Source organism: Odocoileus virginianus, chromosome 2, assembly GCF_023699985.2.
Source record: "Odocoileus virginianus isolate 20LAN1187 ecotype Illinois chromosome 2, Ovbor_1.2, whole genome shotgun sequence".
Lineage (NCBI taxonomy): Eukaryota > Metazoa > Chordata > Mammalia > Artiodactyla > Cervidae > Odocoileus > Odocoileus virginianus.
In genome coordinates, this window is record NC_069675.1 from 26518788 (window position 1) to 26544883 (window position 26096).

The 26096-nt window shown below is 38.5% G+C and overlaps 1 protein-coding gene across 1 annotated transcript in view; it reads right to left on the reverse strand.

Annotated features, from left to right (window-relative positions):
- Positions 1-7223: 7223 nt before the first annotated feature.
- Positions 7224-26096, reverse strand: part of SRBD1 (S1 RNA binding domain 1) — a 237660-nt gene continuing 218787 nt past the window's right edge. The window contains exons 20-21 of the mRNA XM_020903216.2: positions 11354-11538; positions 7224-8122 (exon numbers count right to left, since the gene is read on the reverse strand). Coding sequence (XP_020758875.2) covers positions 7833-8122; positions 11354-11538 — 475 coding nt within the window. The 3' untranslated portion in view covers positions 7224-7832. The remainder of the gene's footprint in view (positions 8123-11353; positions 11539-26096) is intronic.

A 26096-nucleotide genomic window follows, 5' to 3' on the forward strand; every position in this document is an offset into this window, starting at 1 on the left:
GAAGCAGATGTCAGTCTTCTGTTACTTGGCTGCTTTTGCAAAATACTGCAATAAATCTGGAGACTTATACTTGGCCTAATTGCTTGGATAAAACAAGACTTGAAACTTGAGACAAAGCAAAGCTGAGCTATTCCAATGCTCTCTCTCCCTCCTTCACCCCATCTCTCTCTACACCACTGTATCTTTACCTTTTCTGTAGGACTGAGCTATTTCAGACCTGTCGCAATGGATGAGCTATAGAGTTGTGACAAATTCTCTGCTATTTGAGAGGTTTCCCTGTAGTATTGAGATTAATCATTTATTTCCTTTCTTCAGGGTTAGACTCTTTTCTTTAAAAATCATTTAGTAGGGGCATACTAAATCTTTTAGATTCTCGATATGAGGTCAGAGAATAGCAGATCCTTTCTGGGGGTGGTTTTTAAATTAATTTCTAAAAAGGCAATTTTTAGTGCTGACAGGACAAGAGTCTGCTGATCCCCCTCTCCCTCTAAATAATAAATGCAGCCATCATGCACAGAATCATCCTCACCATATAAAATGAGTGAGTGGGAAGAAATCTATATCTTTCTTCCTGTGAGATGGACTGCTCTGGCAGTGAGCCCAGTCATTCAGGAGTTCTCCATGATCTGTTATTTAAATCCAACTCATTATGACTGATTTTAGGCAGGAAGCCAAAATAAAAAGATCAACTATATATATTTTTGGTTTTTCCATCCTATCCTCTTTCCACCTTCAATTTTAACACAAGTGCTAACTCTGAGGTCAGGGTTAGATGTACGGACACCTCAACACAAGCACTCCATTAATCCAAAACCAAGCATTCCAAAAGAGTCTCGTTGCTTCAAATGAGATGGGATGACACTATATTCTGAAGTAGACAGCAGCCAAGTTTAACTCCAAAATGCCCATGATATTTAACTTGAAATATTCTTTGCTGCAGCTTAAATTCCAACTCCTCTATGCTGCAGACATCATCAAGATACCATGTTCGTCTTTCATCCCCAGGACCTGGCACAGGGTCTCAAGCAAAGTACCCCACAAAGTCTTTTGAACGGAAGTTTTAGGTCTGTAGGGCCATATTTCCTATATTTTTTCTTGCATTCCACAAACATGGCTATTTAACCACTTCTCAAAGCCCTTCTATGTTTGCTTGTTGCTCTTTTAAATTTTTATTTATGTTTAATCCATCTGGAACTAATTTTTGTGTTAGTGTGGCAGTATGATTTTACCCCAACCTGAAATGCCACTTTTAACATATATAAATTCCCCTTGATTTTGAATTCTCTGTTCATCCCACTCTTCTGTTTATCTATTCCTGCAATAGTACCACACCATTTGAATGAAAGTTTTGGAGTACAGTATCTGACAGGACAATTCCCCTGTATCATCCAACTCAATACTTTTTAAAGATATTGATTTGACCTTTTTCACACTCTTCCAAATAATTTTAATTTTTAAAGCTTAAATAAACAGACAAACATATAAAAAGCAAAGGTAACAGAAATGATGATTGGAATTTTGGCAAAAGTAGATTTATCTATCTATCTAGATATGATAATTTTTGAAGGACTGATCTTTCTACAGTATCATGTCTTCTAGTCCAGGGACATAATATACTTTAATATGTAGTAAAGTTCTATAATTTTTCTGCATATTAATCTTGCATTGTTAGATTATTTTTAGATATTTTATAGTGTGGTGTTATATAGGAACTGTTTATTTCATCATATTGTTTTACATGCTTAAGGAAAACTGGATTTAACCACTTTATTGAACTCTCTTATTAGCTATTTATTCATCTAATCAATCAACATTCAGTGAGTACTTATCACAAATCTTATGTCACGGAATGCATTTTGCTATAAACTTCTGTTCACCCCCAACAGCTGAAATAAATGCATAAAACTTTTGTTTTTCTCAAACAGCATTAAGTCCAGAGTAGGCAGTTAGTTCAAGGTTGCTTTAGTAACTCCTCAATGACAAGGCAGATTCAGGAACTTGCTATCTTTCTGTTCACCAGTTGCTATCTAGTGCTGGAGCTGTACTGTTTGGCTTCCAGCACCTCTACATTCTATGTGCATTCCAAGCAGGAAGGAGGGCCAGGGCAAAGGATAAGGAAAGCATGATAGCTGAGCCTGACCTCCTCACTCTTTCTGGCCTTCTTAGATCTCCAGCCCATGGCTTTTTCCTATACTCTCTAGCCAGAGTTACCTTTACATGGCCACATTCACATTATTAGTCATATTACTGCTCCCCTCAGATGAGAATTCCTTTAGTAAGGAAGAAGGGGAGAATTCTGAATATACATCTAGCAGGCTCTGCCCCTACAGAGACATTCAAAGAACTTACAGCTGAGTGTCTTAAGATTTCCAGCAACCCAGCCCTTGGATCTCTTTCTGCTATTATTTCTATTTATTCCATTGGTAATCATATTCAGTCTCATGGCTGTAACTACAGTTACATGCTGGTGACCACCAAAATACACATCTCTATCCCAGCCTTCTCCCCTGAACTTCAAACTGAAATAGCCAACTACCTATTTGTTCCCTCCACTTAGATATCTAATGAGTATCTCAAATTTAACCTGTCCAAAATGAACTTCGCTAAAACTTCCCTTCCATCTTAGTAGATAATACTTTCATCCCTCTGGTTCCTATCTGCCTCCCATATTTTATCCAAATACCCCAGGAAACCCTGTCTGACTCAACCTTCACCTTCTAACTGTATTGGGAATCCTACCACTTCTAACCTTGTCTAACACTAACATTCTGGTCCAGGTCACCATAATTTCCTACCTGCATTACTGCAACAGCCTCCAAAAATCATTATCCACATATAGAAGACCTTCCTCTTCTCTAATGAGCTTAGCCTTGTTCCCCTGCCTCTGTTACTTACTCCCATGATCATTCCCTATCCACTGTTAAAAACTACCCCCAAAACTTCAATTTTGGAGTTAAACATCCAACTTTTCACAACTACTCTTTCCCAACCTTCACACCCTCTATTAATTCCACTATAACACTCCATCAGGAACTATAATCCATTATCAATCCCATTCTTTCTCACTGCTTCTCACTTTCCCCTCATATTCTTACTTTTCTTCTTACTGGGCTTAAATTCCATGGTCAATAATTTCTTTGTTCACATGACTTCAACTTTCTCGCCCTTCTATTGTATTCACTTGGCAACCTCCCAAACCTGATTAGATCCATCTTTCTACCTAACCTGGACCTGTACCATGTAGCTGATATAGCTAAAGAAATATATAAGCAAACTAACTGATCCTACATTCAACTGATCACTAAACCAGTAGACCATCTAACACTGCTTGGAAATCATACTCTATTTCCATGGGTTTTTCACTTTTTTTTTACCTTTTCTTTTTTTTAAAATTAATTAATTAATTTTACTTTACAATATTGTATTGGTTTTGCCATACATTTACTTGAATTAGCCATGGGTGTACATGTGTTCCCCATCCTGAACCCCCCCCCCCCCACCTCCCTCCCCATCCCATCCCTCAGGGTCATCCCAGTGCACCAGCCCCGAGCACCCCGAGCATCAAACCTGGACTGGAGATTCATTTCACATATGATAATTTACATATTTCAATGCCATTCTCCCATATCATCCCACCCTCACCCTCTCCCACAGAGTCCAAAACACTGTTCTATACATCTGTGTTTCTTTTGCTATCTTGCATTCAGGGTTATCATTACCATCTTTCTAAATTCCATATATATGTGTTAGTATACTGTATTGGTGTTTTTCTTTCTGGCTTACTTCACTCTGTATAATAGGCTCCAGTTTCATCCACCTCATTAGAACTGATTCAAATGTATTCTTGTTAATGGCTGAGTAATATTCCATTGTGTATATGTACCACAGCTTTCTTATCCATTTGTCTGCTGATGGACATCTAGGCTGCTTCCATGTCCTGGCTATTATAAACAGTGCTGCAATGAACATTGGGGTACACGTGTCTCTTTCAATTCTGGTTTCCTCAGTGTATATGCCCAGCAGCAGGATTTCTGGGTCATATGGAAGTTCTATTTCCAGTTTGCATTCCCACCAACAGTGTAAGAGGGTTCCCTTTTCTCCACACCCTCTCCAGCATTTATTGCTTGTAGACTTTCGGATAGCAGCCATTCTGACTGAAACACAGATGGCTAACAAACACATGAAAAGATGCTCAACATCACTCATTATCAGAGAAATACAAACCAAAACCATAATGAGGTACCTTTTCTTTTCTTCTCAAACTTTCAACTCCTTTCCCCACTGAACTTCAGTCTCAGTCTTCTTTTGCATTTCAATGAGAAAATAGAAGCAATACAAAGAGATTTCCCATGAGCATCCATTATCATATCTTCCTAACTACATCTGTACCCAATATTCAGTCTTCTCTACTTTACTATGGATGGACTCTTTGTATCCCTATCTTAGACCAATCACTTGTACACTAGATCTATTCAATCTCATCCACCCAGTGATCCCATCCCAGTAATTCTCCTCTTTGCCTCCTGTATCAAATTTTCCTGGACCTTTTCTATTCGTATATATTATTATTTCTTCTGTTTTAAAAAAAGATACAATTCTCCCTGTACTCCATTTTCCCCTTCCAGCCACTCTTCTATTTTTCCTTTACAGCAAAAAACCCTGAAAAAATTATCTATATTCCCTATGTCCAATCTAACTCCTCCTACACTCTCTCAAACCCATTCCAGTAAGGCTTTCATCTCCACCGTTTATCAGAAACAACTTGTTGAGGTCAATAAAACATCTGCCCCAGTTAACTTCTGGTCATTTTCACATCTCAGTTAAACCTCACTGAAACATTTTCTAACTTTTCTGTAAAGGTCAACTCATCTATTATATGCTGTCACTATTATATTGCTTATCATGCTTGTGATTTTATATTTTATGTGATTCTTAATGATTCTTTTTTCCTCAATAAACTTCAAGCTCCATAAAGGCATTTTTGGAGCTCTATTTTTCTATAACAATTGTATGGTCAGTGTCTAGCATAATGCCTGGCACATAGAAGGCCAACAACACAATTTGAAAAAATGAATGCTTTATTATCATCATCCCTGTTTTAAACTTGGGAAAAGAAGGCCCAGAGAAGTAAAGGTACTAGCTTAAATGCACATTGTAGATTACTGGTAGAACAGGAATTAGAACTGGTTGAATATACTGACCACCAAGCATCATGCTACATTATGGAGTTAGGAAATAAGTGAAATGAGCCCTCTTCTCCCAGAGCACTACCATGTTTGGGCTGAACAGGACAAGTCCTCCTTGTGTCTCCAAGGGCTTAGCTACCAGGTCAGCAGAGGTGAGTCGCACTGTTGACCACTCTGGTTCCTGTGTTCAAAGTGCCCAGGGAGAAGGCCCCTTCCCTGAAAGCATTTGTTTGACTGAGTATGGTGATGGGTGTTAACCAGACTATTTGTGATCATTTTGCAATATATACAAATATCAGATCATTATCTTGTATGCTTGAAACTAATGTCACATGACAACTATACCTCAATTTTTTTAAAAAAAGCATTTGCTTGAAATTACACTGCAGGCTTCAGAATAAGACTCTTCAGATCTTTATCTTTCTGGCTTACTTCACTCTGTATAATGGGCTCCAGTTTCATCCATCTCATTAGAACTGATTCAAATGAATTCTTTTTAATGGCTGAGTAATATTCCATGGTGTATATGTACCACAGCTTCCTCATCCATTCGTCTGCTGATGGGCATCTGGGTTGCTTCCATGACCATTACAGTATACTAACACATATATATGGACTTTAGAAAGATGGTAACGATAACCCTATATGCAAAACAGAAAAAGAGACTCAGATGTATAGAACAGACTTGTGGACTCTGGGAGAAGGCGAGGGTGGGATGTTTCAAGAGAACAGCATTGAAACATGTATATTATCTAGGGTGAAACAGATCACCAGCCCAGGTTGGGTGCATGAGACAAGTACTCGGGCCTGGTGGACTGGGAAGACCCAGAGGGATCGGGTGGAGAGGGAGGTGGGAGGGGGGACTGGGATGGGGAATACATGTAAATCCATGGCTGATTCATTTCAATGTATGACAAAAACTACTGTAATGATGTAAAGTAATTAGCCTCCAACTAATAAAAATAAATGGAAAAATAAATAAATAAATAAATAAACACAGATTTAATGATCAAAAAAAAAAAAAAAGACTCTTCAGATGCACATCACTCATCAATGATCTACAAACTCTGAACTAGGCAGAACGCAGGGAGGAGTGAGCGGGAGGGCCGACTTGAAGTTACAACATTAAGAGCCACTGTTAGCTGAAGACCACTAAGACAGAGAGAAAAAGCATTTCGGAAGTGAAATCGTCAGGCCAACAGGAATTGCATTATATACTTTTAAAGAACCCACGGCATTAAAAAGATCTACTTAAACCAGTTGGAAGGCTGCAAATTTTGAGAAACATGAACCATGCAGAACTATCAATAAACATAGTGTGATTTACCATTTTCTAAGCGACTGTTACTATTAAGGTCTTCCCTGGTAGCTCAGATGGTAAAGAATCTACAAAGATGATCATATGATTCATTATACAAAATGGGGCACTTTGGAAACAAAAAGAAGTACTATTTAAAATTATGACAGGGCAATGGGGGTTTACCAGGACTGACTGTCCCAGGTAAACAAGCAGGATTGGTCACCCTCTTTAGTAATCATCTACTCACTATGCATTAAAAAAAACAAAAACAAAAACCAGGTACTTAATCTGTTATGTAAATGACTCCTTCAGGGAAATCAAGCAGCCAGAATGGACAAGGTATCAGTCCAGTGTGGGCTCTGTTTAAATCATTTTTACCCTCTATGATCCTGCTAATATTTACCATCTCCACTGGGGGGGGGGGGGAGAGGGGGAAAGAGCGAGTTAAGAGTCACTGGCTTTATCTACTTGTTTTTTTATCCCTTCACACCTGATACATTCAATCCATAGAAGGCAGCCATTTCTATCCCCATTTGGAGTTCAATATTTATGCTTATGAAAGAATATGCCTTTCTGTGATAAGTCAAACAGAATGTCATCCTTTGGATTTCTGGAGACTTCCATTGTCCCCAAAGGCACAGGGGGCTTATACAAAGTTTGTATGAGTATGTGCCATATCTACTTCAATCAAGACTGACTCTTAGATAATTCACTGAATCAACACAGCAAAAACAAAATCACTAACCACAACATTTTATTGTAGATATCAATACATATATTCTTCTGAGAAGTAATTTGAGCTATTCACTTGATGGTTATGAACATATCAGGATCTGTTTAATTGGTATATTCTGGTTTGCTCGGCACGAGAAAAATCACAAGTTGAATCCAAAAGGCCTGATTTAAGGGAAAAAAAAGGCTATAAAAAGAGAGGATTAAATACTGCCAACTCTATTATCAAGAAACATTATACGATTTAAATTATGAAGATAACTCCACATAAGTCCAGCAAGGCAAGTTGGCAAGTAGAAGTGAAACAAGTCTATTATACAAAATGCAAAAGGATTCAAAGATGAGTTATAAAAAATAAAATTTTGGTCAGAAAATCATTACTACATGAAGCCACATAAAGGTGTCTGTGAGCTGCTCTTTTTAAGGGGAAAGGAAATCAAGCAATTAGCTCTCTATTTATTCAAAAGGAAAATAAGGAAAATGTTTGGAAAATACTTCTGATATTAAGTGAGTTCCTTCTCATCTGCCATCCAGAGCTCACAAACATCTGACTTATTCTTGCTAACCTGTAGAAGTGAGGGAATAAAACCACTGTCTGGCCATCAGGGACACACTCACAACACCCGAATGAGATCCAGGGTAATCCTAGATCGGGGAACGTCAATGTTGAGTACTCTGACTTCCACTCTTTCTCCAGGGCCCAGTCCAAGACTCCTTCTCTTCTTCGTCTTAGAAAGTTTCGCTTCTGTTACATTTCGTATGGGAATCAGCCCTGATCTCCCCACTCCTATATCCACAAAAATTCCAAACAGGGTGGCATTCTCGACTTTGCCTGTAAGAACTGTCCCAACCTGCAGGTCTTCCAAGCAGACTATGCTTCTCTTGAAATCAGGTTTATCGAAATCTACAACGAAAGGGGAAAATGGACAGTGTGTATAAATAATAAGGCATTGTTAGACACGACATAATTTAATGAGTAAGCATTGAATACATATCAATTGTGTGCCCAGACCAGTATTAAGCATCAAGGGGAGACATAAAAGGAGCTGAAGATATAGGCCTGCCTTCAGAAAAAAGGCATCCTAGTTGGAGAAACAGCATGTGCAAAGTAGAAACAATTCAAGAAAGTTTACTCAAACACTATCTTCTCCCCAAACTCTATCTTGCTAACCTGTGAACATCAGCACCATACAATTAAGGGACTCAAAAGAGTGTCTTATTTTCTTTATGAAGAGGAGATGAGAAAATACATTTGCTCAATGAACATGCAAGGCTAAACCACAAATACTGAGAAAATAAGACCCTTGTTACCAGAAGAGTGGGAGTTTTCCTCCAAGTAACTGAATTTTCAAAATGTTTAAAGTGGGTAGAACATCCATAAATGTTTAGTCAAATGTGGTGAAATTTAAATGTTCTTTCTCACTTCTCCCCCCAAAATTTGAACTCAAGGATCAATTCCTATCCACTTTGAATAAATTTATCCAGTCAAAAAGAATGGACTCTTGATTATCTATTGCTCAAAAACCAAGATGGGCCAGTACCTTATCTCCTTTCTCCTCTTTCAGTTCAATTCATAAAACATTTATTAACTCCTATTAGCACTCTACCAGGTACTCAAGAAACAAAGATGAAGCACAGATCTCTACTCTCGAGTTCTTATAGCCCTCTTTCCCTCGTTCGTGCCAGTGTACAGATACATTTCTCTGTTCATTAACACTACCCCCCACCAAAGACAGGCACAAAGCCTGCTGAGGAATCACGGCTTAAGTTAAAGCAAAACAAAAACAACAACAAATGTTTTTATGATGGAGAAGGTTACAACTAACAATTGAAACAGGGCTTTTGGATTATCTGTGGATTCCATTTACCCATGCTCCTCTTGGCCCCCTTTCCTAGGATTACTGAATGTTGATTCTAATAACAAAGAACACATTCTATGCTTGGATCTCCTTTTACTAAGACCTCATTTTCCCCTCCACCCATTCCATTTCCTTTTCCTCCACAGCTGTTGGCTTTATCCTGATTACTTGTTAAAACTATCCTTTACATTTGTATTAACAACTGGTCACCTCTTGGTTCCCCTCCCCCAGCCTAACCATATTGAAATCAAGGTTTTCTTTTTTAAAAAATCCACTTTTTACCTTTAAAACAAAACAAAACCCCTCTTTAAACCTTAAATCTCATTTTCCTCATAAAAAAGGAATATGCTAACACTAGAATTGATTGTGTAGAATTCCATCTGATGCTCAGGAGTGAATTCCAAAAATAAAGAGTCCACTGAATACGCCATTACACTGGGCAAGGACTGTGTCAAAGTAAAGGGAAACCAAGTTGTTGATCATGGTCAGAGGTAGGATGGTCTCTGAGGCCCCACAAGTATTGTTTTTATACTTAGAAACTGTCCCTCTTTCTTACAGAGGTCCAGCAGCTACAATTCCCCAAGGGTTTCTGATCAGCTGCTTAAGTTTTCATGGGAAATCAGAGTCAAGAACTATTTACCATAGCCCGGGCCACTGAGAAATCAGAAAAGCCTCCATGTGCCAGGCAAACTTTAACACTTTGATTGCCAAGGCTGCATGCTCAGTCCCTGTCACCAGGTTGCTTCTGATGAACACAATTTATGGAAACTAACTGGCGACCAGAGTGTTAATAACATAGAGTTGATTATATCACCAGAAAAACAGAAGACAGGATGAGTATAAAGAAAGAATGAGGCAAGAAAGGAAGTAATTTTGAGAAAACGGAGGAAAAAAAAGTGATGTAACATAAACGCAGAAACATTCAAAATACTATCTGCTCCTGTAAACGTAGGACTGTCTGCTTTTCTTCCTGATGTATTTAGTGTTAAAATAAAAGTTCTCAGACATCTAGAAACCTGTGACTTATGCTAGGGCAAAAGTAAGTTCCAAAGAGATCTATTTGACATTTCACTTGAAACAATGATAAATACTGCAGAAACTGGTAAGCTCAATTCAGAGCCCAGGTGTACATTTCTGCTCAACTAGAGGCATCATCAGGTAAAGACCAATTTAGCTGTTGGCTGTTTAACTCAGCTGTGTGATCTGAGTGCTGATCTTTGTGCTGAGTCTACAGTGTAACTGAGATCACGGAACAATCAACATCAAGACGGAAAAAACAAAGATGGACAAGAAAAGCCAGAACAGAGCATATCTGCCAACCTTCTAATGTAGTGGTTTTAGGGACAGTACTCCCACCCTGCTTGAAAACCACTTCTCACTGCTAGACAACACCTATGGAATTCACACCTAAGAATAAATGCAAAGGGTGAGGGATTTGCATTGGATGGACCACCCAGGAGGCTTCTACTCCTACATTTTTGGCATAGGTCTTACTCTATGTTTCATTTTATTTTTCTCCAACCTTAAAATTAATTTCAAATTTACACAGATATTGAGGGAATGGTACATTGAGCTTGACAGATGAACACAAATTCCCCCAAACCTTTTCAAAGAAACCATCTCAACACAGCATAACCCAGCATGAAATGACCCAAGCCGTAAACATGGTATCATAAAGATGATGTGAGACAAGCACAGATTCATTTAAATCTCAGGGCTTCCTAGTCAAATTTCCTTGGGAAGTAGGTCATTTGATACCTTAATTCCTTCTCACCGGGTCATCGCTCTCAACAACTATGGCTCTTAAACTTCCTTCACCATCTACCTGTGCTGAAAGCCATGAGACTTTTAACTAGAAGGAAAATCAACAGTGAGATAGTATCTTTTTTCTTCAGTGTTCACTGACATAGAATCCAGGAACTTGGAAGGCTGTAACTTAGAAAGAAGATTCACTTTAATCTGTGAACTGAATGCTTTACCTTGGACTTCTGACTCTTACGAGGTAAAAACAGTTATAAAAGGTTTATGAAAAATGTGTCTCCATGAACATGGCAGCACATGAATGATGTGTTTAGCCTAGTGTGATGGGAAATAAGCCTGGGAGGAGGAGTCTGGAGACCTGGCCTCAACTTCGGCTCTGGTACTAGCTTCAATGACTTTGAAGGAAGGTCACTGTGCTCTAGTTTTCTCATGGAGAGAAAGGCAAAACGGAGGATCCTGTGGTGTAGGATCACTGTGAGCTACACAAGTGAAAGATATTCACATTCATTGTTTACCTGTTCGAAAGTCAAAGCTCTCGGGCTGGCTAAGACCATCTACGATGACCTGTAAGGTGTGTACTGTTGTTTGCAATCTTTCTGCAGTTTTCTCTATTCCTTCTTTTTCAAGGAATAAATCTATTTTTCGCTGCATTTCTGGCTTTCCAATCTCATATAGTGTCCCTCCAACGAATGACAAAAACCTGCAGAGGAAGAAAAACAAGAACCCCCACCACATATTAATAATATTACTTATGTTCCAGTCTCCTTATATAGATCACTCCTATTCATCTCAGATCCATACATCAATCAACTGGTCTTTACTGAAAATCTACCATGTGCCCCATGCCATAAAGATGATCTGTCTTGGGAGAAAAAAGGAAGGGGATGATTTGAGGTTTTTGAGTTACTTTCCAAAGAAGCTCCTGCTCAGAATCAGCATCAGAAACGTTTTACAGTGCAATGTTCATTAGACTTTAGTGCCAGATATATTTTCTAAATAAGGATACTTATGTTTGCTTCATGTTTCTCCAAATTTCAGTTAGGAAAACTTTTCTTTGCATTAGCTATTAGGCAAACAATGAATTGCTGCTATCAAAATCCAGTAAAATACCCAACAAGGATTGCCAGCTTTTGACAAACAAATCACTTTATCCATATGCCATTTCTCTGTTCTTTACTTCTGTGTACCCATGATGACAGCGTAACCTGTGCAAGCATATGCTCAACCTAAGAATTCTCCAATTCCATCAAAGGTTATGCCTCACATGGACTAAATCATATCAAGTATATTAAGGATTCAGAAGTCAAGAGAAAAAGGATGACAGGATTATCAAAAAGTGACTTCCTCCCCAAATGGAAGCTCTCCAAGGAAGACCTCAATTACATAATCATAAGGTGAATAAAAAAAGATGTCCTTTTCATTATAGGGGACTGGAATGCAAAAGTAGGAAGTCAAGAAACACCTGGAGTAACAGGCAAATTTGGCCTTGGAGTACGGAATGAAGCAGGGCAAAGGCTAATCGAGTTTTACCAAGAGAACGCACTGGTCATGGCAAACACCCTCTTCCAACAATACAAGAGAAGACTCTACACATGGACATCACCAGATGGTCAACACTGAAATCATATTGATTATATTCTTTGCAGCCAAAGATGGAGAAGCTCTATACAGTCAGCAAAAACAAGATCAGGAGCTGACTGTGGCTCAGATCATGAACTCCTTATTGCCAAATTCAGACTTAAATTGAAGAAAGTAGGGAAAACCACTAGACCATTCAGGTATGACCTAAATCAAATCCCTTATGACTATACAGTAGAAGTGAGAAATAGATTTAAGGGACTAGATCTAATAGAGTGCCTGATGAACTATGGATTGAGGTTTGTGACATTGTACAGGAGATAGGGATCAAGACCATCCCCATGGAAAAGAAATGCAAAAAGGCAAAATGGTTGTCTGAGGAGGCCTTACAAATAGCTGTGCAAAGAAGAGAAGCAAAAAGCAAAGGAGAAAAGAAAGATATTCCCATCTGAATGCAGAGTTCCAAAGAATAGCAAGGAGAGATAAGAAAGCCTTCCTCAGTGATCAATGCAAAGAAATAGAGGAAAACAACAGAATGAGAAAGACTAGAGATCTCTTCAAGAAAATTATAGAGATACCAAGGGAAAATTTCATGCAAAGATGGACTCAATAAAGGACAGAAGTGGTATGGACCTAACAGAAGCAGAAGATATTAAGAACAGGTGGCAAGAATACACAGAAGAAGTGTACAAAAAAGATCTTCATGGCCCAGACAATCATGATGGTGTGATCACTCACCTAGAGCCAGACATCCTGGAATGTGAAGTTAAGTGGGCCTTAGAAAGCATCACTATGAACAAAGCTACTGGAAGTGACAGAATTCCAGTTGAGCTATTTCAAATCCTAAAAGATGATGCTGTGAAAGTGCTGCATGCAATATGCCGGCAAATTTGGAAAACTCAGCAGCGCCACAGGACTGGAAAAGATCAGTTTTCATTTCCAATCCCAAAGAAAGGCAATGCCAAAGAATGCTCAAACTACCACACAATTGCACTCATCTCACACGCTAGTAAAGTAGTGCTCAAAATTCTCCAAGCCAGGTGTCAGCAATATGTGAACTGTGAACTTCCAGATGTTCAAGCTGGATTTAGAAAAGGCAGAAGAACCAGAGACCAAATTGCCAACATCTGCTGGATCATCAAAAAACAGAGAGAATTCCAGAAAAACATCTATTTCTGCTTTATTGACTATGCCAAAGCCTTTGACTGTGTGGATCACAACAAACTGTGGAAAATTCTTCAAGAGACGGGAATACCAGACCACCTGACCTGCCTCTTGAGAAACCTGTATGCAGGACATGGAACAACAGACTGGTTCCAAATAGGGAAAGGAGTACGTCAAGACTGCATACTGTCACCCTGATTATTTAACTTATATGAAGAGTACATCATGAGAAATGCTGGGCTGGATGAAGCACAAGCTGGAATCAAGATTGCTGGGAGAAATTTCAATAACCTCAGATATGCAGATGACACCACCCTTATGGAAGAAAGTGAAGAGGAACTAAAAAAACTAAAAAACTAAAACTAAAACACTAAAAAAACTAAAAAGCCTCTTGATGAAAGTGAAAGAGGAGAGTGAAAAAGTTGGCTTAAAGCTCAATATTCAGAAAACTTAAGATCATGGCATCTGGTCCCATCACTTCATGGAAAAATAGATGGGGAAACAGCAGAAACAGTGTCAGACTTTATTTTGGGGGGCTCCAAAATCACTGCAGATGGTGATTGCCATGAAATTAAAAGATGCTTACTCCTTGGAAGGAAAGTTATGACTAACCTAGATAGCATATTAAAAAGCAGAGACATTACTTTGCCAACAAAGGTCTGTCTGGTCAAGGTTATGATTTTTCCAGTGGTTATGTATGGATGTGAGAGTTGGACTGTGAAGAAAGCTGAGCACCGAAAAACTGATGCTTTTGGACTGTGGTATTGGAGAAGACTCTTGAGAGTCCCTTGGACTGCAAGGAGATCCAACCAGTGTATCCTAAAGGAGTCAGTCCTGGGTGTTCAATGAAGGACTGATGCTGAAGCTGAAACTCCAGTACTTTGGCCACCTCATGTGAAGAGCTGACTTACTGGAAAAGACCCTGATGCTGGGAGGGACTGGGGGCAGGAGGAGAAGGGGATGACAGAGGATGAGATGGCTGGATGGCATCACCGACTCCTTGGACATGAGTTTGAGTATACTCTGGGAGTTGGTGATGGAGGGAGGACTGCCTGGCGTGCTGTGGTTCATGTGGTTGCAAAGAGTCCGACATGACTGAGCAACTGAACTGAACCGAAGGTGAATATTACTTTATATACTTTATATATTACATACCTATAATATTTAGGAGACTATTTGCCTTTCTCAATTTCCCTTTGCTATGTTTACCATTCCCCATGTTTGTTTAGCTGCCTCTCAATTACTTAGCTTTGGAGTTCAGTAATGAGTTAATCAAGAAAAAAACAAAGGGTTGAAGATGAATTTCCCTTCAATTTCATTTGAATATTAGGCTATAGCTTACTTTCTTGATATTCCTTGGCTGTGTACTTTTCTACATGGTTAAGTTCCATTTCCTATGATTAATGGCTCTTTAAAAATGTCAACACAGTAATCAGATAGATAGTGATCCTAATGTCCCCAAATCCTTTCCTCTAAGGATGTCTCTGGAATACAGGCAGGGGAAAAAGAAACTGTTGGATGCTTGTCTATGATTAGAATTGGGATGTATCTTATTTGCTAGGTTACTGCATGATCACAAAAGGAATGCTTGTTATTGCCAGTCTTTCCACGCCCCCACTGTTGTGTTCAACTAGAGAAGGCCTCTTTAGTGATAATCTGGTAGTGATAGTCTGCTATCTAGTACAGAAACTCTCTCATCTCTCATTTAATCAGGGTATCTCTTTGAGTTCAAATGTGTAATCCTCCTACATTTCCAAAGTTGTAATTTTAGTCAAAAACAGACTGATGAAAATTCAACCTATTTTCTTTAATATATTTTGGTTAAGGGTCTCATGAAAGACTAAGGAGTTAGTACTTGGGCTCCTTTTTTTTTGAAATGAGCTTCCATCCCAGCTGGTGGCCAGTGAGTTACACACTTTATGTCAGTGTGTCCACAGCTTCCTGGGCCCGTGGACAGGCAGTGGTATCTTTAGTGCTGATAGGCATTTGTGAGTAGCACATAACAGCCCTGGTGACAGGCAACAGCTGCTATAGCTCTGACTGACGGGGCAGATGACACATGGCAACCTCTGCCCGCAGCCAACTTCCTTGCACAACTTCCCAAATAATACCGGCCCTGATGTGCAGACTTCCCTGGTATTTACCCTCTTGGTTTGATTGGTCTGCAACTGGCTATTCAGCAGAACATCTCTCAAATCCCTAAGATTCTGGCTTACAACCAACCAATAAAAGGTCAAAAAAGTAGATTTGTGGGTTGAAGATTCATAAGAAACCTGAACAGCATTTTATAAAGTAACTAAAAGAAACCTCCCAAAGTACTGCACATATTTTGGCCTCAATAGCGAAAACACTCGCGCAGGAGGCCACTTGGAGACTTTTGTGTGCGTGTGCATGTAACTAACTGATACTAAAGTCACTTCCAAATTAGTACAGCCACTATGGAAAACAGTGTGGAGATTTCTTAAAAAGCTGGAAATAGAACTGCCATATGACCCAGCAATCCCACTTCTGGGCATACACACCAAGGAAACCAGATCTGAAAGAGACACGTGCACCCCAATGTTCATCGCAGCACTGTTTATAATAGCCAGGACATGGAAGCAACCCAGATGCCCATCAGCAGACAAATGGATGAGGAAGCTGTGGTACATATACACCATGGAATATTACTCAGCCATTAAAAAGAATTCATTTGAATCAGTTCTAATGAGATGGATGAAACTGGAGCCCATTATACAGAGCGAAGTAAGCCAGAAAGATAAGGACCATTACAGTATACTAACACATATATATGGAATTTAGAAAGATGGTAACGATAACCCTATATGCAAAACAGAAAAAGAGACTCAGATGTATAGAACAGACTTGTGGACTCTGGGAGAGGGCGAGGGTGGGATGTTTCAAGAGAACAGCATTGAAACATGTATATTATCTAGGGTGAAACAGATCACCAGCCCAGGTTGGGTGCATGAGACAAGTGCTCGGGCCTGGTGCACTGGGAAGACCCAGAGGGATCGGGTGGAGAGGGAGGTGGGAGGGGGGACCGGGATGGGGAATACATGTAAATCCATGGCTAATTCATTTCAATGTATGACAAAAACTACTGTAATGATGTAAAGTAATTAGCCTCCAACTAATAAAAATAAATGGAAAAATAAAAATAAAAAAAAAAGTCACTTCCATATAAAGGATTCTGTTTATAGTGGCTGCAGATGCACAAAGAATATTGGTCTGTTTAACCTGGGTGCATATTTCATATATCATTTTCATCCTCACACACACAAGCCTGAGGGCACTGGTAATTAAAATCAATAAAAAAGCACCAAATTGTACTCCAAGCTAATGCTTCAGTATTGATCAACCCTATTTTTAAATGTCTATGCAACACAGTCAGATGCCTTTTTATTTTGAAAACTTTCTTAAAGTTACAACAGGATTGCAGAAAATGGAAATTAACAAAAGGGAGGCTATAAAATGAATGGGGAATAGCATTGAGTTTGACCTCTCTTTAATTTAATTTCAAAAATATTCAATTGTAAACCATAGGAAACAATGTTTTTTGCTCAGTAGCCACTTAATAAACATGTGTTCTTTATACTAAGAATAACTTATTCTACATTATTCTGAATTTTTACTCTAGAATCAGGTGTGATAAATAATATCCAACATACGGCTTCATTTCAGAAATAAGAAATACTCAACACAAAGTACTTTTTGGCTCAGAAGTATCACATAAAAACAGTGCACTTTATGAAGCTTAGAACTAGAGTGTGAGTGAACGTGTTCTGAAAAAATAGTGCTTGACAGATGTTCTCATTTAATCTTGACAATAATCCTAAAAGGTAGGTATCACATCATACAGAAAGGGAAAACCGAGCTTTAGGGAAGTTAAATAACCTGCCCAAGGCCACATAGCTATTTTCACTAACTGGAGTTTCATGCTAGACACATCAGTGTATGTCTGTTTATAACTGCAGTTATGTCAAAATTAAAGTGTTATATTTGGTTAAGATATAAAACAATACTTTGGGTAACATTTCACCAACGCGATTTAATGACAGATTAGTTTTAAACATTAGAGAGTTAACATTGATGAATCCAACAGAGAAATTATTATATAAATGTATTTAAGTAGACAATTCTCTCAAAAGTCCATGGGTTATTAAAATCATAGTCTCATTTTCTTCACTGTCTCTGAAAGGCTTTTTCAGTTTGCTAAGGACTGCTGTCTGAGCTGCTGTTTCTATTTAATATGTAATTTCATCCATCTTACTTAAAGTAAGAAAGTAGCATAAATGCAACAAATAAGCACATCATGTTCTTTTAGCACACATCTGCACAAAGTTAAAACACAGACCTTGCAGCCGAGAGAGGCTGCTTGTTTTTCAAACAGAATGCTATATAAAACGTAAAATCACTGATATCTTCAACAGAAACTTGTTACAAATGCAAGTTCTCCTCCTCAAAGAATAAGAAAAGTCTATAATATTTTTCTTGAAGAATAAGAAATTCTCAAGATTCATTAGACTTCAGATATAGCCATCCAGTTTTATGTAATCATTTCCAGCATGGAGAAAGAAATTTAGGAGCCCAGGACTCATTATATTAAAGCAACATGATATCCCACAGAGCAGAGAAAAATCATGGTGATGCAACTCCATCACTTTAAAAACAACTTAATATTAACATGTGCTTTGTGGGCTACACACACAAGATTTAAGGCTCCACAAAGAGCTATGCTACAAGGGCAAAGTACTCCTAGTTGTCCATCCATGCTGGATACTTTTGAAAGAGACTTTCATACTTGTTTATTTTTATCCATTGGTTTTACTCAGTCTTAAAGTAATCATTTCAGTAAACCAATAAATGCAAGAGCATAGTCATTTTAGAAAAAGTAGTTACAGATAAAGCAGAGAGCATCATCTGTAATACAGGGAGACAGACATTCAACAATTTAAAACAAAAGAGGTAACCTGGCCTTCTTACCTGTGATTGTGATTATTGAGCAAGTGGTAGGACACAAATGAAAAGTTCAGTTTGTTATACTGAAATCCACAGATTCTAAGTATTTAAAATGTATTGCTTTATATTAAAGACAAAGTAAATTCCAACATGGCAAAGGAGGGAAATCCACTCCTCCTTGACGCTATCTATGGGAGCTGAACTCACCGAGGTGAGCACGGAGCAGCACACTTCAGTTTGGCTTAGAGCAGTGTGGCTTTACCACATCTGCTGTTTCAGCACTCAAATCAAAGGGGTGGCAGTGTGAACTGCACTTTAATCATCATCAAAGAATCTTTTCAAATTTCTAACCTCTATTAAACCAAGAAACTGAACTGGGCCAGAATCCTTCAAAATCTTCACTGATGTAAAATCCATAAGTAATGGTAAATTCAAGTAGAGGGCATTTACAGAGAAGCCCACGGAACAACCTATTGGGCTCATAAGCTAGCAGGTATCTAATGAAGGTAATACTGAAATGGTTTTTGTTAGCGCATCATCAACCACAGAAAGTTACAGCAAGTAATTTTTCATAAGAATGTAACAGCTTTTGAAAACTTACACACTGCAGATAAACTTTTGAAAAAATGTAACCCTTTCAGAAAGGGTAACCAAGGTATTTCTGAAAACTCTTTGGGTAGCAGGGGGGCACTTTTAGTGTCATTGCTTGGTACCATTTAGAGTGTCTTTGGAGCACTTCCTGCATCTAAACACACTCTTGGATCTATGAGCAGCAGAAAAAAAACAAGAACCAAAAAGAAACTACCACAGATTAAGGAAGGCAGTCTGTCTTCCAAAAGACTTGGTTTATACGCATCAGACTGTTAACCTGCTTCTAACTTCTGAAAAACTTAGCAAATGTTTCCTCCTTTTTCAAAGGTCTGTTACACATGCACAGAGGCTGGATACTTGATGCACGCTGCATTAATTGTGGGAGAACATATCCTTAGAAAACAGTTTTATTTTATTTTAGCAGTTTAGTAAAAGGAATGAATTTTGTTAAAAAAAGAAAACAGTTAAAGTGTGCTTATATAGACAGCCTCTAAAATCTAAGATTAGAATGATCTCTTTAGAAATAGCTGAAGAAGACACGCAGTTACAAAATACCTAAGATCAGAGAAATAGTAACCAATACCACAAAGAATAAGCAGCATTGATTTTTATGTAGGTTTTCCTATTTCAGAACCACAGGATGATATACTGTGTGATTATGATATAATTAAAGCTATAATTTTAAAAAACCCAATGTATATATACATACATCCAAATGCACATGAAAATATAAAAATGGAAAGGTATCATATATTGAAAATGTTGTGATTACTACTCTAAAGATTTCTAAAATCCTGTCTTAGAAATAAATTTATAAGTGACAAAGGAAAATCAGTTTTCTTACACTTGTTAAAACAATAATTCCCCATCAAAAAAAAAAAAAAAGGAAACACAGAAAAAAACCCCAACAACCCAACTGCTCAGTTTGATCATCCTCTTTCCATTGAGTCTGTGTTGTTTTAAACACACTCATACACACACACAACATCTTCAAATGATAAAGATTTGTTTAAATCAAGGCTCTTCAAAGGCATGTGACAAAATGTTGAAGTGAATTAAAAATAATTTAGAAAATCATTCATTTTTCTCAATAAATATTTATTTACTGTGGAAGAAGAGTCTATGAAACATGCTAACAGAGCTTTTGCCCTGAATGAGCTTAGTCTAATTTAAGTAATGACAGTATATCAGAATTAATCATCTTCCACTTATATCTGCTGTTTTAGATGTAGGATTTTACATGCAGACAAATACTTTAAAAGTGCTCAGTAAAGATGACTTCATTTAATTCTCTCATAAATTTACTGTGGATACAGATTTGCAGATAAAGAAATTTAAACTCATATAGATTAAGTGACCAGCCTAAAGTCACACAGCAGAGACCACAAGGCTGTAGCTAAGGTAAAATCTGTTATATACCACATCTTCATTAGCACTGCTTACTGCTTAACTCTGGGAGATTTTCAATGTAGACAGAAGATTTAGGCCCCAGAAAAAATCTGGCACATAGTACCACTGCCTGGGAGTAATTTATCATTATTTTTTAAACCAAATTCAAAAGGAAAAAGTTTGGCTCTTTTTGAGTTACTGAATAAGAGTTGTACAAAATTAAGTTAGTGGTTTCAAAGGCTGCAGACTCTCTACAGCTCAAAAACTGTGTTCAGAATTCATATAATTTAATTTACTGTCTGTAAAGCCATAACGTGGATTAGTGCCTGTGAATATTTGAGAGGGGGGCAAATTAAAAAACAGTATTTTAAAAAACATACAGGCTCGTGATAGCAGAGCTGAAATGAAAAAGCTCTGACACTACTAGGGGATAAACTCCATGTACTGGAATAAAGAACTTTCTTCCTTGGGAAACAGCCTTTATGCTATGAAATCCATCGTGTCCAGGAATCCTTCTTTCAAGAAATTTGAAAATGTTCAACACCTGCCCTTTCCATAAATCTCTCCAGGTGTCCTCTGAATGGGCAGAGCCATTTTTATTTCATTTAAAGGTTGGGCAATTGAGGTCAAAGTAATTTGCTTATGGTCACACACAGAGTCAGAAGCCAGGCTAAGATTAAAATCCACAGTGAGAGTGGGGACAGGAAGGGGAGAAGGGGGATAATGGGAGACTAAATCAATACCTGACTGAGTTTCAGGCTCCAGACCAAGCGATCTAAACCTGAAGACGAGATGAGAAGGGGGAGGAGAAGGGCAAATATGTTGGAGATGGAACAGACGGAAGCGGCTGGCAACTTCCTCTCACTGACTACAAGTTTTCTCCAGACATGCAGGAGAGAAAGCAGTGTTTTTTTCAGTTCCAGGACCCAGTGTTAACATTAATTAACAATGTTAAATTATAATTTAATTATATCTGGATCACACAGTAAAACAATTTTTTTCTCCTGAGCAACTAACAGTTGTAAATCAGCCGCGCTCCCCTTTTCTTTTATGACTCAACTGGACAGACCCTTCTTTATCACAACAAAAATAACAGCAATGACTATAGCAATAGTAACAGCTTACTCTCTCCCAGGTGCTAAGAATTCTATATACATTTAGTCTTGCCATCCCAAGTTGCTATTGTTCAGTCGCTATGTTGTGTTCAACTCTTTGTGACCCCATGGACTGCAGCAAGCTGGGCTTCTCTGTCTTCCACTATCTCCCAGAGTTTGAGCAAATTCATGTCTATTGAGTCAATGATCTAACTGTCTCATCCTCTGTTGCCCCCGTCTCCATTCGGCTTCAATCTTTCCCAGCATCAGCATCTTTTCCAATGAGTTGGTTCTTTGAATCAGACGGCCAAAGTACTGGAGCTTCAGCTTCAGCAAGTCCTTCCAGTGAATATTCAGGGTTGATTTCCTTTAGGATTGACTAGTTTGATCTCCTTACAGTCCAAGGGACTCTCAAGAATCTTCTCCAGCACCACAATTCGAAAGCATCTTCAGTGCCCAGCTTTCTTTATGGACCAATTCTCACATCTCTCACCCAAAGAGACAGGTAACATTATCCTCATTTAACAGATAAGAAAAATGACATATAGGGAGGTTGAATAACTTGATCTGAACCTAGGCAGTCTCGCACTGCTCTGCCTCCAGAGTAAGCTAGCAGGAAGTCGGGTGCTATCTCAGGCTCTTCAACTTCCTGTCTACCTCTGCCAGGCTTGCCCAAAACGTCATGTGGTGTGTGTTAGAACAGTGAGTAAGACATTAGACATGACAGTCAGCTCCTAAGTGTCCCACATCCTGGTCATCTGATTCTCCAGTGGGTAGAATCTCTTTCATCATCTTTCTCTTGTATGAAAGCGCTTTCGAAAATATGATGAATGCTACTTCCTGGGAATTATAGTAAGCTATCTGGGTATTTAACTAGAGTACTAACAAGGAAAAAACAAACACCAAAAATTGCTTTCAGTAATCTGTCCTTTTTATGATCTTTGTATTTTAGGTTTGGTCTCTCTTTTGTGATGTTATATCTCTTTATGAAAAGGCAATATGATATTGTCTAATCATAGCCCCATAGAAGAAGTTAATGTGCAGTAATTGATACACACCCTAAGACATCACTTATCAAAAGCCAGAGAAGATTCTGCCTTAATTTTCATGTCTGAATGCTGCCAACTCTTGTGAGGCAAGTCCAGAAAAATTTAAGATCTTTCAAACTTACAAATAACTTCTTAGGTCTGTTTACCTAATCTTCATTTATTTTACAGCATTTGTAGCTGGGTTTCTTTTCAGGCAAGTCTCCCACAAGAAAATCTGTTTTTATCATTGTCAAAGTTAGTTGGCATGCAAATGCTGAATAAAGCTGTGGTGAATTTTAGATGTGGGAGGTGTGTCAGACATGCTCATTAAACTAAGTGACTTACCCTCAGAAAATTACGAATCACCACAAGTTAGGGGCCCTCCGGGTGGCTCACAGTTGAAGCTATGAATGCCAATGTTCTACTGCAGCCATTTTGTTTTGTTTTTAAATAAAAACAACCTCAACTTCCTGTATTACAGCTGCTTTATTAGCTAGAAGGCTTCTTGCTGGGCAGAAAGCTAAAGTTGGGAAGAATGTGATAAAACCTCTGAAAGCAAGACTAAAAAGAAAAAAAGTTCAGAGGTGCACAATCCTTGAACAGGAATGGGAAAGAAACAGAGATTGAGACGTGCTCCGTCATTAAAGGTCTTCACTGTGGGCCGTCAAGTCTCTAGTTAGACTTGTGTTAGCTCCATGGCAGTGACAAGGCAGGATCTCCACAGGGACTCTCTAGCTCCTAAGCCCCCAACTGCTTTTAGCTCAGGAGCAATAGTTGGGATCCATTCCTGTTGAGTTAATTCTACTTCTGTAGGCCTTTCTTTCATCAGCTTCACTGAGATATAACTGACATATAACACTGTACAAGTTTAAGGTGTACAACTTAAACTTGTAAGTTAAGGTGTACATCTCATAGACTTATAATTGCAAAATGATTACCATCACAGCCTTAGCTTAATACCCTCATCGTGTCACACAATTATCATTCCTTTTTGGGGATGGAACACTTAAGATCTACTCTCTTAGCAACTTTCAAGTTTATAATAGAATATTAACTATAAATCACCACGCTGTGCATTATAGCCCCAGAACTTGTTCATCTTATAACTGGAAGTCTGTACCCTCTGATCAACTTCTGGTCTCAAAAACCCAACACAAGTTCCCCACCCCCCACCCCCCGATAAATAAAGAATAAACACTGATTAGCTTTTGTACAGATCTCCTGTCCTCAAGAAAATATTTTGTGAGGTTAAATGATTATTCCTGTTCCAGACCTGAATTTTAAGTTGGTGGCTGTTTACTCTCTGAAAACATACCTCTCCACACTGATCTTAAGGGTCAGAAATAGGAATATCAGCAGTAATAAAAGAAATATCACATTATTAATATAATAGTGCAGATACTGATGTAAATCATCCCTTGAAACACGACTTTGCTAGTCTATCACTTTGGTGCCGTATGCCATATTCCTGCTAGAAACTAATCTTTTAAAAATTTTCCCTGATGACCAAAACAGAAATAACAATTAACTACTAGCTAAAGCTTTATCAAAATGAGTGCTGAGTGACAATCCTGACATTAAATTTCCTGGGATTTTTCAAGTTAAACCAAGAACATAACAACTTTCAAGCTTAGCTATCTGGAGTGAATCAAATTCTTAATGCAGCAGATTCTTTGGGAGAGGGCCAGGTCTCAGTGTGACGTGTACAAATCAGCATAATCTCAGCACAAAGCACTGCCTCCTGGCACCTTATTTAAGAAAAAGGGGAAATCAGATACTTGCTTTTGGCTCTCCTGACCAACCAGAATAGCAGGACAAAAACAGAGGAGGCGTGGGGGAAGTGGAAACCCCTCCACAGACTACTTTTGGGCTTCATTCTACTCACAGCAGCAATTTTATTCATGGCCCACAATAGCCAAAATGATGAAATCACTCACACATGGAGGCATTGTGACAATTTCTGGATGATGGCAGAAAGTGGGAAATAACCCTCTTTCATGGTCAATGAAAAGAAGGAGCATCGAGACAGATGTTCTAGGAGGAAGTTAAGATAAAAAGTGGTTGCTTCTTTTAGTTTTTAACGAGTGAAGAATGGGAGACCAGAACGTTTCTAGTCTGTAAAATCTAGGAAGTCCTGCACTCTAGACACAGTACTCTATGAAGGCATGGGATTCAACATGGGAAGCTCATAAAACCCCTTTGATCCACAAAGGATTCTAAAAGAAGCATCTACTCAACACAATGGCAGAAAGGATGACTGAGACCTTCTGGCAACAGTTTTGCTCACACAACTACACTGACCTCAGCCAGTTTATACTGAAGAAAAAAATATTTAAATTGGAAGCTAGACACTTCATTTTGCTCTATTAAAATCATCAACTCTTAAATATAATTAGTTCTATTTCCTCAGTCTTCTCCTACATAGTCATCTTTCATTCTTTATTTCTATCTTTTATTCTTTTATTAAATAAATAATACCATGTGAATCTGTGTCCTAAAGCCATGGCATGAGGAGAAATCACTGAGAGGGAGGCCTGGTGATCCAAGTTTAGTTCTTTAACTTCTCTCTTCCCATTCCCCTCCATTACAAGTTTCCACTTCATCTTCCAGTGTCTCTGGTATTCATATTATTTTTGTCATTCATATTTACAATTACTGTCTTTCATACCCTTCATTCAATCTGTCAGCAAATAATACTGACTCTGCTTTAAAAACATACCTAGAATCTGACAACTTCTCACCAACTCTTCCATCATCTTAGTCTCAATCATCACCAGCTTTCACCTGGATTGCTGCACTTAGTCTAACTGGTCTCCCTGTTTCAACCATGACGTCTCATGTCCCCTTAATTCCGCAAACAATGGATCCTTTAAATGTATAAATCAGAGCATGCCACTCTTTAGCATAAAACAATGCTGTGGCTCCTGACTTCACAGAATTAAGGCCAAGTCCCTATAATAGCCTCCTAATGCCCTTCTGACCAGATCTCCTATTTTTCTCTCCCTTGCCCACTCTGCATCGGCCATCCTGGCTTCCATGCTATTACTTGACCTTGCCAGGCCAGCTCCCACATTAGGGCCTTTATGCTGTCTGGTCCCTCTTCCTGGAACACTCTTCCCTCAGACATCTGCATGCACAGCTAAATCCTTTTCTTCCATCAAGACTTTGCTCAAAATGTCACCTTATCAATCTGGTCTACCCTGACTACCCCACTTAAATTTGCAAGTTCTTATCCATAACCCTGGTAATCCTGGTCCCCATTACTCTGCTCTTCCCCTTTTCCCCCACTATTCTTATCACATTTATCATACAATTTATTCATTATGCTTATTGTCTACTGTCTGTGTCCTTGGGAGCAGGGATCTTTGAATGTAATCAAGATTGCAGAACAGTACCTGGAATATGGCAGGCACTCACTTGGAAGGTGTATGTTTAATGAATAAGTGAATAAT